The 11,549-nt window shown below is 40.2% G+C and overlaps 1 protein-coding gene across 2 annotated transcripts in view; it reads left to right on the top strand.

The window, feature by feature from the left end:
- The window catches only part of LOC120295636, a 31,364-nt gene extending 20,240 nt beyond the window's left edge, over positions 1 to 11,124 (top strand). Inside the window, exon 3 of one of the 2 annotated variants that reach the window (XM_039316922.1) lies at positions 10,944 to 11,124. In XM_039316922.1, the coding sequence (XP_039172856.1) occupies positions 10,944 to 10,957 (14 nt within the window). In that variant the 3' untranslated portion in view covers positions 10,958 to 11,124. Of the gene's footprint in view, positions 1 to 10,839 lie in introns of both variants that reach the window. The other variant, XM_039316921.1, reaches the window with a different exon arrangement.
- The last annotated feature ends 425 nt before the right edge of the window (positions 11,125 to 11,549 follow it).

Raw genomic sequence — 11,549 nt, 5'->3', positions numbered from 1 at the left:
ATGATGATGATGTTATGTGATGTGATATGATGATCACCCATGGTATGATATGCATGATGATATGCATGATAGTGATGATGAGATGTGATGTGATGATCACCCATGGTATGATATGCATGATGATATGCATGACAATGATGATGATGATGATGCCATGATGATGACATGTGTAATGTGATGATGACATGTATGATATAGTGATGATACACATGTATGTGTTGAAATTTGTGATGATGATGCATGATAGTATGCGCATGGCTTCAAGGTAGTTACGCCCGCAATGCATGTATGATTTGTATGATGCATTGAGTTGTTATTGATTCCTTTACCCGCTGAGTGGTTGTACCACCCTTTGGGGACCAACATTTTCAGATTAGTAGATGGTTTGAACGGTTGGATGTGACCGTGAGGAGGAGGATAGCAAGGGAAGGAGCTTTTGGGCGCCGACACTAATCGATGGACTCTAAAGTAGACGATTATTGGAGCGACATCGGTCATCTTTTGAAATATAGCCAAGTATAGAAAGACTATGGCAATTTGATGTATCGATGAATGATGTCCATCTCGGGTTAAGTGAATAAAAGTGTACGGCTTTTACTTATAAATGTTTAGTAGGTGTGCATCGATTTCTGAATGTAGGGAAGGGAGTTGTTGGATGTGCTTCCGTATTTAAATTGCGCAAGGGACCGATCTAAAAGATGTAAACCCCCATGGTTGTATGGATCCGCTGCAATTGAAATGGCATCAGAGTGACATGTTAATAGGGAAAGTAAATGGTAAGCAAACTGTGGCGACCCAAATCGGATCGGGGCCGTCGAGGGGTGTCACAGCCTTTGTTGGTATCAGAGCTATGGTCTATTTGGAGTGATAAGGAGCCTCAGATGGAAATGAGGATAGAATGATGCACACCATAGGATCTAAAATGAAATAATTGAATAACGGGTGATAGGTATTCACTCGTAGATCCTTAGTAGTCCGCTTTGAATTACCTTTAGGTGCCGGTAACATGTATATGTTACTTATGTGGTAGTGATAATTGCTTTGAGTGGAGGCGGTGAGTCTCGAGATTTTCCCGAGGCAATGCTTGGAAATTGCAGAAAGTCATGGTGCGAGCTGGAAGTGCTCATCCATCGAGGGCTGAAGCCTCTGCTGCAAGGGCTGAACCCCGAATGGAAGATATCCTGGGGCATTAGCCAATATTGGAAATCTGATGGAGAGGCGGGCGGCAAGAAGCCCGGAGCAGAACGCCGTACTCAAGGACTAGTGGAGCAGTTTTTGAAGCTGAAGCCACTTAAGTTTAATGGAATGGGAAGTCCTGAGGAGGCAGAGCATTGGATTGATGGGATGGAACGAATTTTCCGGCTGTTGGACTGCACCGATGCTGAGAAAATAGTCTTAGCAGAGTACCAATTGGAGGGAAATGCGAAGTTTTGGTGGAGAGCTTCGAAGGATATAATCTTTCCACCAGGTACTGATGTGAGCTGGGAGGAGTTTGTGAGAGCTTTCAATAGGAAGCATTTCTCTGACTGTGCTAAGGATAGGAAGATTACTGAATTTGTTCAGCTAGAACAAAAAGGGTTGACTGTAGATCAATATGAGGCTAGATTTTCTGAATTGTCTAGATATGCTCCTAGGTTGGTTGAGGATCGAGAGGAAAAGGCTAAGAGATTCCTGAAAGGATTAAGGACTGATATTAGAAAACAACTAGTGCCTCTAAATATAAGGGATTATAATGAGATTTATGAGAGGGCACAGATTGGTGGAGCAAGAGTTAGTGAGAGAGCAATCGAAATCTAAGAGGCAGATGACCTTTAGTGATGTTCGAAGGGTAAGAGACCTTATCCCGATCAAGGTCGACACTGGAATCTAAGAAGAGGAATAATTTTGGGAATTCTAGAAAGGTCGAAGTGGCCCGATTTTAGGAAGAGTACCCTACCGGGGTAATATTTGCTAGAGATGTGATAGACAACATGGACCAGACCCCGTAATGATCGATTGAAATGTTTTGGTCAGTGGGCGGAGAGGTCACTTTAAGAAAGATTGTCCACAAAAGAGGTTGCAATCGAATGTTAGCTCGGTGCGACAAACAACAAAGTACTAGTGGACCAAATTTACTAAGGAACCTACGAGACTGCCACCACAAGGAAGGGTGTATGCAAACACTCAAGAGGAAGCGAGCTTCCAAAAGTGTTATCTCGGAGGTATGATTTCGATATAGGGATAAGAAGGCATGTGTTATTTGATATAAGTGGCATGCATTCATTTGTGTCCGAAAATATAGATGATTGTGAGGAGTAGGAACAAATCTCTAGATATGCCTCTTCGTATTTCTACATCGTTGAAAGTTATGCCGTTATCTACGTTGGCATGTGAGATGAGTGAGATAACCCTAGGGGAATGAGATCTGGAAATGGACTTGATAGTGATAGTTATGTATGACTTTGATGTCATTATAAGAATGAACTAGCTCCGTAAGCAATGGACTACGATGAATGATCTCCTGAGATAGTACTTACTCGTGCGCTAAGGACAAAACCGTGAGGCTAAGAATGGAATAAGCCAAAGCGGATAATATCTCTGTAAGTTAATCCCTATTGAAACGAGACCTTTCGGTAGATGTGTACTTTGGGTTCGAACCAAGCGAAAGCTGGTGTACCGTAACGTCCCGGTTTGATGAGAGCGAGGAGTGGACGCCGAGGTCGAGGACCCGAACAAGGAGCGGCTCCCGGTAGGCTTCTAGAATGGCAAAAGGGGGCAGGAGTGAACCGAACTATGATCTGAACCGGAAAGGTAATGTTTCTGGGATAAGTCTATTAGAGTGGCGTAGCGGAAGCATGGTTAAGCTTGTAGAACTCTTGTTGTGAGAAAGAAGGATGTTTGATGCAGTTGTGCTTTGATAATAGGCAATTGAATTATGTAATTGATGACCTATTTGACCAACCGCAAGGAATTTCTGGTCTTTTCTAAAAGTTGATTTGAGATCAAGATATCGCTTAAGGATTAAGTTATGATCATTTGAGCTAAGTAGTGATTTCCTATTTGAGGATTTCATTGGAAGTCTTGATGCGTTACATGGAGGTATTTAGTATGTATAAATTGATCTTGGAAGTCATGAGTTTGAGTGGTCATATGAGACATGAAATTATTTGAGGTTTATATGTCGGAATAATAGGTTTAATTGATGATGGTCAACTTTTAATTTTAGGTGATGATCTCAGTTTGAAAGGATTTGGTGGAATTAGTGAACATGATCATTTGTGGTTATAGTCTTTCCAAGGTGAATTGGTGGAAGTTCAAATTGTGGACTTGAGGAGTGATTAGTCTAAGTGATGATCATTTAGGATGAGATCTCGAGATATATTCGGTGGAAACTAGACAAGTATTATTTTGGTGGATTGTCGATTTTTGAATTAAATAAGTCTTGGTGGACTATAGATATTTGAATTGAAGGAATGATGCTATATTTTAGGCTTGAATCTATGTTGCGGTGAATGCATAGTGAATGTCTTTGCTGGATTGAACCAAATGAGTTATTGGTGGTGTTGATTTTGATGGTTCTAGGCTTGAATTGGTGGCGACAAAGGTATAGAAATTACGCCAACAGTTTTGGTGGAATGGCATGAAGGTGGATGTAGCTAAACACGTTTCCTAGTGTTTAACATGCCAGCAAGTGAAAGTCTACTAACCTATATAATGCAATGCCATTGTTGTCTGATGTAGTGCAGTTAGAATTGGAAATACTTGAGTTTGGATGTTTTCAAAGCTCTAAGATTTTGCACGTAAACTACTTTGAAAATCTTAAGGTTGGGACTGAGTTTGATGACTCGCCGATGCGTTGATTTCAGTATTTCAAGAAAGGCTTAGGATTTTGGTATTTCAAAGTTTTTGGTTTCAAACATCTTGGACCAATATTATCGACTTGCCGAACTATGATTTTCAATACTTCAAGAAATGCTTATGGTTTCGGAGAAAATTATCACCTGCACATTCCAAGTTTTGAACTTCAATCGAAAAGCAGATTTTGATTGTGAACTATTTTAGAAAATCTTTTGAATCTCATCAAAATTTATGAGTACTGTGATGCCGTGCCCAAATGTTTTAAGAAATGTTTTCTATTTCAAGGATTTCTGAACTTTTTATAGAAAACATTCCAACCCATTGGAGTTGGGATTGAGATTGGAATTTTGCCAACGTACCAATTTAAATTTACTAAGGGTTTTGATAAAGTATTTTATTTCGCGCCGTGGTGCAAGTGCGACTTAAGACTTTACATGTAAATTCCGAAAGACATTTGAAATTTAAACGTGATCATGAATTTTATGAAATTGGTATCATGCTTTGATTTTGTGAATTGGTTTCAACGATATGAGATTTACCTATTTTCAAATACTATCATTGTTATGCCTCTGTGTCTTTGAAATTCCTATTTCGCATTATTTGATATCATGAGGTGGAATTTTCGAGAACTCAAAGGATTTTCCACATTGGGGATTTGAAAACGTTTTGACATGGAAATGACATATGATTTCAAAGCTTGCTGTTGTTGTTGATTGCTTTTGAAAACCTCAGTTTGTATTGTTGGATTTCATAAAGGAAGATTTTCAAGCGTTCAAAAGAAATTTCAGATGTGGGTATTGTTTTAAAAATGTTTATGGTGTTGAGATAAATTAAGATATGTTAAGAGCTTGCATCCTTAACTTTAGAGGAAGTGTCAACCCGATCCCGGTCACATACTCGATCATGAAGCCATCAAAATGGATGAGAAAGTAAGGTATATTGAAGAGCCTGTGCAGATATTAGATCGAAAGGAGCAAATTCTTAGGACCAAAAAGATCCCATTGGTTAAGGTGTTATGGCGACATCATGATGTGGAGGAAGCCACATGGGAAAGTGAGGATCAGATGAGGGAAAAGTATCCTTATTTATTTCAAGAAGGCGCGAGTAGTGCTTGAATTTCGAGGACGAAATTCTCTAAGGAGGGGAGAATTGTGGCATCCCGGAATTTCAAAGCCAAGCCTTAAGGTGTGTTAAATGTCTTTAATTAGGTGGTAGAATTTTATGGCTTATGCTTTAGCCAATTTGTCTTTTAATTTGATGAATTTTGCTTGTGATTGTGGAAATTTAAATTTAATTAGTTAATGCTTGGCCATATGATTTAAATTTCAATAATTAAAAATATCCCAAGGCTTTGGCCAAGATGAAATTTGAATTTAGAAATATTTATAGAAAGGAATTCAAAAAAAAAAAAAGGGAAAAAGGGATAAAATTCGAAATGGGCCTTGGACCCATTAGCCTAGAGCTTGGTGGGCCAAGCTTAGTCGGCCCATTGGGCCCAAGAAGGATTTTCGACCAGCCCAAGGAGGAGTGGCCGGTTGGGCCTAAGCCCAAGCCCAAGCCCAAATCAATTCAAAAATTAGTGTGACAAGTGGCATAAAGTAAAGAGCATGCATTGGCCATAGGTGTGGTGGATCAATCATTACCTATGATGAGCCTAGGGGAGTATAAAAAGGGGGATTTGGAGAGAGAGTGGCCGGTTGCTTCTTCATTTCCGTCCAAGAGAGAGTGTGCGAGAGAGAGCTTGAGCGGAGGAGAGGCCGAGAGGGAGGAGGTGGAGCCGAGAGTTTCCGCCGCCCGTTCGCCGTACGTCCGCCTAGTCCGACCGTCCTACGCCGCCGTGTGTTGCTGTGTGTTCTTCTTTAAGGCAAGTGGGGGTTCATAACTTCTCTTGCATGTTGTTTTGATGGTTGCATGTTAGATTTTAGGTGTGGTTTGGGCGAAGAACCGAGGTAAGGGTTGCATGTGATCATGTTATGTGGCTGTTTCCGTTCGGTTTGTGGTAGACAGTTTCCTATTCGAGCTTGCATGTGTATTTGGAGTGTGATTTTGGCTTCGGTGTCTTCATGAAAGTTGAAGCTAACATCTTGAGGTATGACATACTCGAATTTCATGGAAAACGATGGTGATATGAGGGGTCAAAAGTTCTATTTCACGGAGACTTCAGATCTGCGAATTTCCTACTGACCTCTTGATGATTTCTTGGTTGCATGTTGATTTCTGTTGGAGATCTCACTTTGTTGTCTTCATGAAAGTTGTTGGTAACATCCTAAACTACAACATAATCAAATTTGAAGAGAAACAAATGAGTATAGCCTAGTGAATCGGTTAGATCTTTGAGACGTTTGGTTCTGTTGAAGTATACCGAGACACCCGAGACTTCAAGGACTTAAAAGAGGATCATACCTTGGTTATTTAACCTAGATCTCTTCATGAAACTTGTAAAGGACACCTTGTTACATAACATACTCAAATTTCAGAAGAAACGAAAGAGATTTGATGGGTCAAACCTAAGTTTTTCGGTGATGTACGTTCTGGACGAAACGGTAGAGGTTCCAGAAGCTTCATGGAGTTGTATAAATTAATCTAAAAAGAATTTGGTTTAGTGTTATTCAGGAAAAATGCACGAAAATGTGTTGGCTATCACCCTGTAAAATTTGGGAATTTTCGGAGGTCATATGAGTATTTTAATTGAATTAATTCGAAAACTGTGTAATCTGGCCATTATCCGAATATTGTGTGTATTTCGTGGAAATTTGGGAAATTATGTGAAATGCAAATTTGGCCATGAATTTGTGTGAAATTGTGATTTTAATTGTTTTTTTAATGATTGTTTGAATATTATGATTTTTGGAAAATCATAAATATTAAATATAATATTTATTTATGAAAATAAATAAATAAAATAATAAAATAATAATAAAATAAAAAGTGGATTATTTTATTGGCCAAGAGTTTTATTGAGTTATAATGCATTGATATATGACATGGGTGTATGCATGCACATGAATATGATGCATTGTTACATGGCATTGATGCATGTATGATTATGAATCATGATGCATGTGTGTGAATCATATGCCATGAAATCATAAGATGAAAAGGATGATAAAAAGTGGAAAGTGGTATGTGAGTAAGAGGTTGTGGCGGAGGATGTTGTCTGGTGGCCTGTGGCGTAATTCCAGAGATTCCCGGGAGTTTCAGGATGCCCGGAATGTGGGGGCCGAAGTCCGGTTGTATCTTGGATACATGCCCGGAGATGCCTCGCGACACCCGAGGATTGGGGTGCGGGATGCCTGGCTAGAAGGGTAAAGGCCGAAGTCTGGTTGTATCTTGGATACATGCCCGGAGGTTCCTCGTGATGCTAGTTGGGATGCGAGATGCCCGGAATGTGGGGGGCCGGATGCCCGGTTGTATCTTGGATACATGCCCGGAGGTTTTCTCGCATGGGATGCGAGTGTAAAATGTGGGATGATGAGCCCTGTCGGAGGTTTCTGCCCGAAGGGTTGATGATGAGATTGACGATTTGAGAAATGGGTGATGTGGTGATCAAAATTGAAAGATAAAGATGATAATCAACTCATGGCATGATATGCATGATAATGATGATGATGTTGTGTGATGTGATATGATGATCACCCATGGTATGATATGCATGATGATATGCATGATAATGATGATGATGATGATCACCCATGGTATGATATGCATGATGATATGCATGATGATGATGATGATGTTATGTGATGTGATATGATGATCACCCATGGTATGATATGCATGATGATATGCATGATAGTGATGATGAGATGTGATGTGATGATCACCCATGGTATGATATGCATGATGATATGCATGACAATGATGATGATGATGATGCCATGATGATGACATGTGTAATGTGATGATGACATGTATGATATAGTGATGATACACATGTATGTGTTGAAATTTGTGATGATGATGCATGATAGTATGCGCATGGCTTCAAGGTAAGTTACGCCTGCAATGCATGTATGATTTGTATGATGCATTGAGTTGTTATTGGATTCCTTTACCTGCCGAGTGGTTGTACTCACCCCTTTTGGGACCAACATTTCAGATTAGTAGATGGTTTGAACGGTTGGATGTGACCGTGAGGAGGAGGATAGCAAGGGAAGGAGCTTTTGGGCGCCGACACTAATCGATGGACTCTAAAGTAGACGATTATTGGAAGCGACATCGGTCATCTTTTGAAATATAGCCAAGTATAGAAAGACTATGGCAATTTGATGTATCGATGAATGATGTCCATCTGGGTTAAGTGAATAAAAGTGTACGGCTTTTACTTATAAATGTTTAGTAGGTGTGCATCGATTTCTGAATGTAGGGAATGGAGTTGTTGGATGTGCTTCCGTATTTAAATTGCGCAAGGGATCGATCTAAAAGATGTAAACCCCCATGGTTGTATGGACCCGCTGCAATTGAAATGGCATCAGAGTGACATGTTAATAGGGAAAGTAAATGGTAAGCAAACTGTGGCGACCCAAATCGGATCGGGGGCCGTCGAGGGGTGTCACAATCCGCTCTTTCCATTATAGCAATTAACCAACGTTCAATCCGTTGCACTCCTGTTAATAAATATGTGATGTTGATTGCTGAGTGATTCCACACCCCTTTTGTCCATGGACAGAACAAGAACAAATGTTCTATTGTCTCTGGAGTCTGTTGATTGCATAAACAACATAGTGGATCTGACAATAGTTACCTATTAAAGAGATTGGCTCTAGTTGCCATTGCATTGTTGCAAACTGACCAAAGAAAGGATCGTATCTTAGGCATTGAATTCATACTCCATATTGCATTCCATAAAGTGCGAGGTACCTGAAAGGAAGTAGAAGCATGGCTGTTATTATTGCTGGTTTGTTGTGCTCTAAGATTATTGTAGCAGCTTTTTACTGTAAAGCTCTCGTTCTGTTTTCTTTGCCATATTACCCTGTCTTTCGTAAACTGAGTTCTTAAAGGAATAGAAACTATTTCTTCCACCGTTTGTTTGTCAAAACTCTGGCAAAGTAAGGAACCATTCCAAGTATTTTGTTATGGAATTATAAAATCAGCAACTAGTTCAGGTTCATCTTGAGGGGCAGGCCCTCCAATAACTCCCTTCTGCAGCCATCTGTCCTTGCGTATTTTAATACTAGTACCATCACCAATAGACCATAAGATGTTATCACTGATAGAGTCCCAACCCAACAACATACTCTGCCAACCCCAAGAGGGTTGTGCCCCTTTTGTTGCATGCCAGAAATCATGAGAATGAAAATATAAGCCTTTTAGAACTCTGCTGTAAAGAGAAGATGGTTGCTGAAACATTCGCCAAGCTTGTTTTCCAAGTAAAGCCCTATTAAATGCAATAAGATCTCTAAAGCCCATTCCCCCAGCATCTTTCCTTCTCTTAAGATCTTCCCATTTCTGTCAATGTATGCCAGCTTTACTGTGATTAGTTTGCCACCAGAATCTTGCTATCCTTTGCTCTATTTTTTTTACATATAGCAACCGGGAGTTTAAATATAGACATAACATATTGAGGAATTGCTTGCACTACGTTTTTAATCAGAATTTCCTTTCCCCCTTTAGAAATTAGCTTATCTTTCCAACCCTCCAGCTTTGAATGAACACGCCCCAAGATCCACGCAAACATTTCCCTCTTAGATTTACCCCAGTCAGAAGGAATTCCAAGATACTTGCCAGTTTTCTGTAATACCGATACTCGAATTTCCCGAGCTAGGTGCTCTTGTAAGCTAACAGGACAGTCTCGGCTAAAAAATAAGCCTGATTTATTTCTATTCACAGCTTGTCCTGTAGCTAAGCAGTATTCATTCAGAATCATAGATAAATTCTGACATTCAGTGAGCGTTGCATCTAAGAAAAAAATGGCGTCATCTACGAAGAATAAATGGGAAAGGGTGGGACACCATCGATTTAGTTGTATACCTGATAGATGGCCCATGTGCACTGCATTGTTGATAAGACAGGTGCATTGGCCATTAGGATGAACAGGTACGGGGATAAAGGGTCGCCTTGTCTCAGTCCTCTGGTTGGCTGAAAATAGGGTAATGCTTCTCCATTGAACTTAATACCAAAACAAACTGTAGTCACACACTGCAAAATCCATTTAACCCATTGAGTATGAAACCCTATCTTTAGGAGATAGTCCCTTAGGAAATCCCATTCCACCCTATCATAGGCCTTTTGCATATCTAGTTTGAGCACAGCTTGAAAGTGCTTCTTTCTTTTTCTAGTTCTGATTTGATGAAGAACTTCTTGTACTACAATGATGTTATCTTGAATTTGCCTGCCACTGACAAAAGCGCTTTGTTCCGGCACGATCAGTTTTGGGAGCCATGGCTTGAGACGGTTAGCGAGAATCTTAGATATAATTTTATAGATGAAGTTGCAAAGGCTAATAGGGCGAAAATGATCCAATCTTTCAGGGTGTGAGATTTTTGGGATCAAAGAGATATAGGTTCGGTTATATTCAGGTAACAATACCCCTGTTTGAAAGAATTGATGAACAGCATTATAGATATCTTCATGCAAAATATCCCAGTAGGTTTGATAAAACTGACCATTCAACCCGTCAGGGCCGGGTGCTTTTGTTGCCCCTAACTGGAAAACCGCTGTTTTGATTTCCTCAGGACTGACTTCTGTGATTAAACTTGCATCCATCTCTGCTATCACGATATGGTTGCATAGGCTAAGTGTTGGCCTATAATCTCTATTTCCTACAGATGTATATAAACTCCTGAAGAAAGTAGAAGTCATCTCTTTTAATCGATTAGGGTCACGTACCCAATTCTGTTCAGCATCATACATCATACTAATCCTATTGTGTTGTCTTCGTTGAATGGTAGTTGCATGGAAAAACTTCGTATTTCTATCCCCCCATCGAAGCCAATTAATTCTAGATCTCATTGCCCAGAAACTTTCCTCCTGCTGCCATAACCGATGAATTTTCTCTTTCAGGTCATTCAGTACTGCCTTATCAGAGTGGCTTGTAGGCTGATTTGTCAGGAGTTGAAGCTGATTCTTGAGAGTGTTAATCTAAAGTCTGGCATTGGTGAATTTAGATCGGTTCCACTGACAGAGAGCGTCGGAGACAGCACGTAGCTTTTGGGGAAAAGTCACTACTCCAAGTTGATGAGTATTCCAAGAAGCTTCAATAGTTGATCGACACTCTGCATCTTGTAACCAGTAGGCTTCAAAATAGAAGGATTGGTGCCATTTAGGTCGATGTGTTGCTACTGTGTTCAAAAGGATAGGGCTATGATCAGAGCCAAGAGCTGGAAGAGCGAACACTTTAGCAAGGGGATAGGTAACTCTCCATTCCTTTGTACAGAGCATGCGATCTATCCTTTCCTTCACGATGTCTTCCCCATTTCTATTGTTCATCCAGGTGAAGGCACATCCTTTGTTGCCAAGGTCCATGAGGGAGCAATCATTAAGGACTTCACGGAAAGAAGTGATGCGATGAGGCTCAGCTGGTCGCTTCCCAACTTTCTCCCATGGATACAAAACTTCATTGAAGTCTCCTGCACATAGCCAAGGTAAGTTTTGCAGTGTACTGATTTGTCTTAATTCAGCCCAAAAATGTTGTCGAAGATGATAACTAGCTGGAGCATGTATGCAAGTGATACGTATTGTGATTCCTACTTCCAGATCAGTGCATTTTAAGT

This window comes from Eucalyptus grandis, chromosome 7, assembly GCF_016545825.1.
Source record: "Eucalyptus grandis isolate ANBG69807.140 chromosome 7, ASM1654582v1, whole genome shotgun sequence".
Taxonomy (NCBI): Eukaryota; Viridiplantae; Streptophyta; class Magnoliopsida; order Myrtales; family Myrtaceae; genus Eucalyptus; species Eucalyptus grandis.
This window is presented reverse-complemented; position numbering and strand designations above follow the sequence as displayed.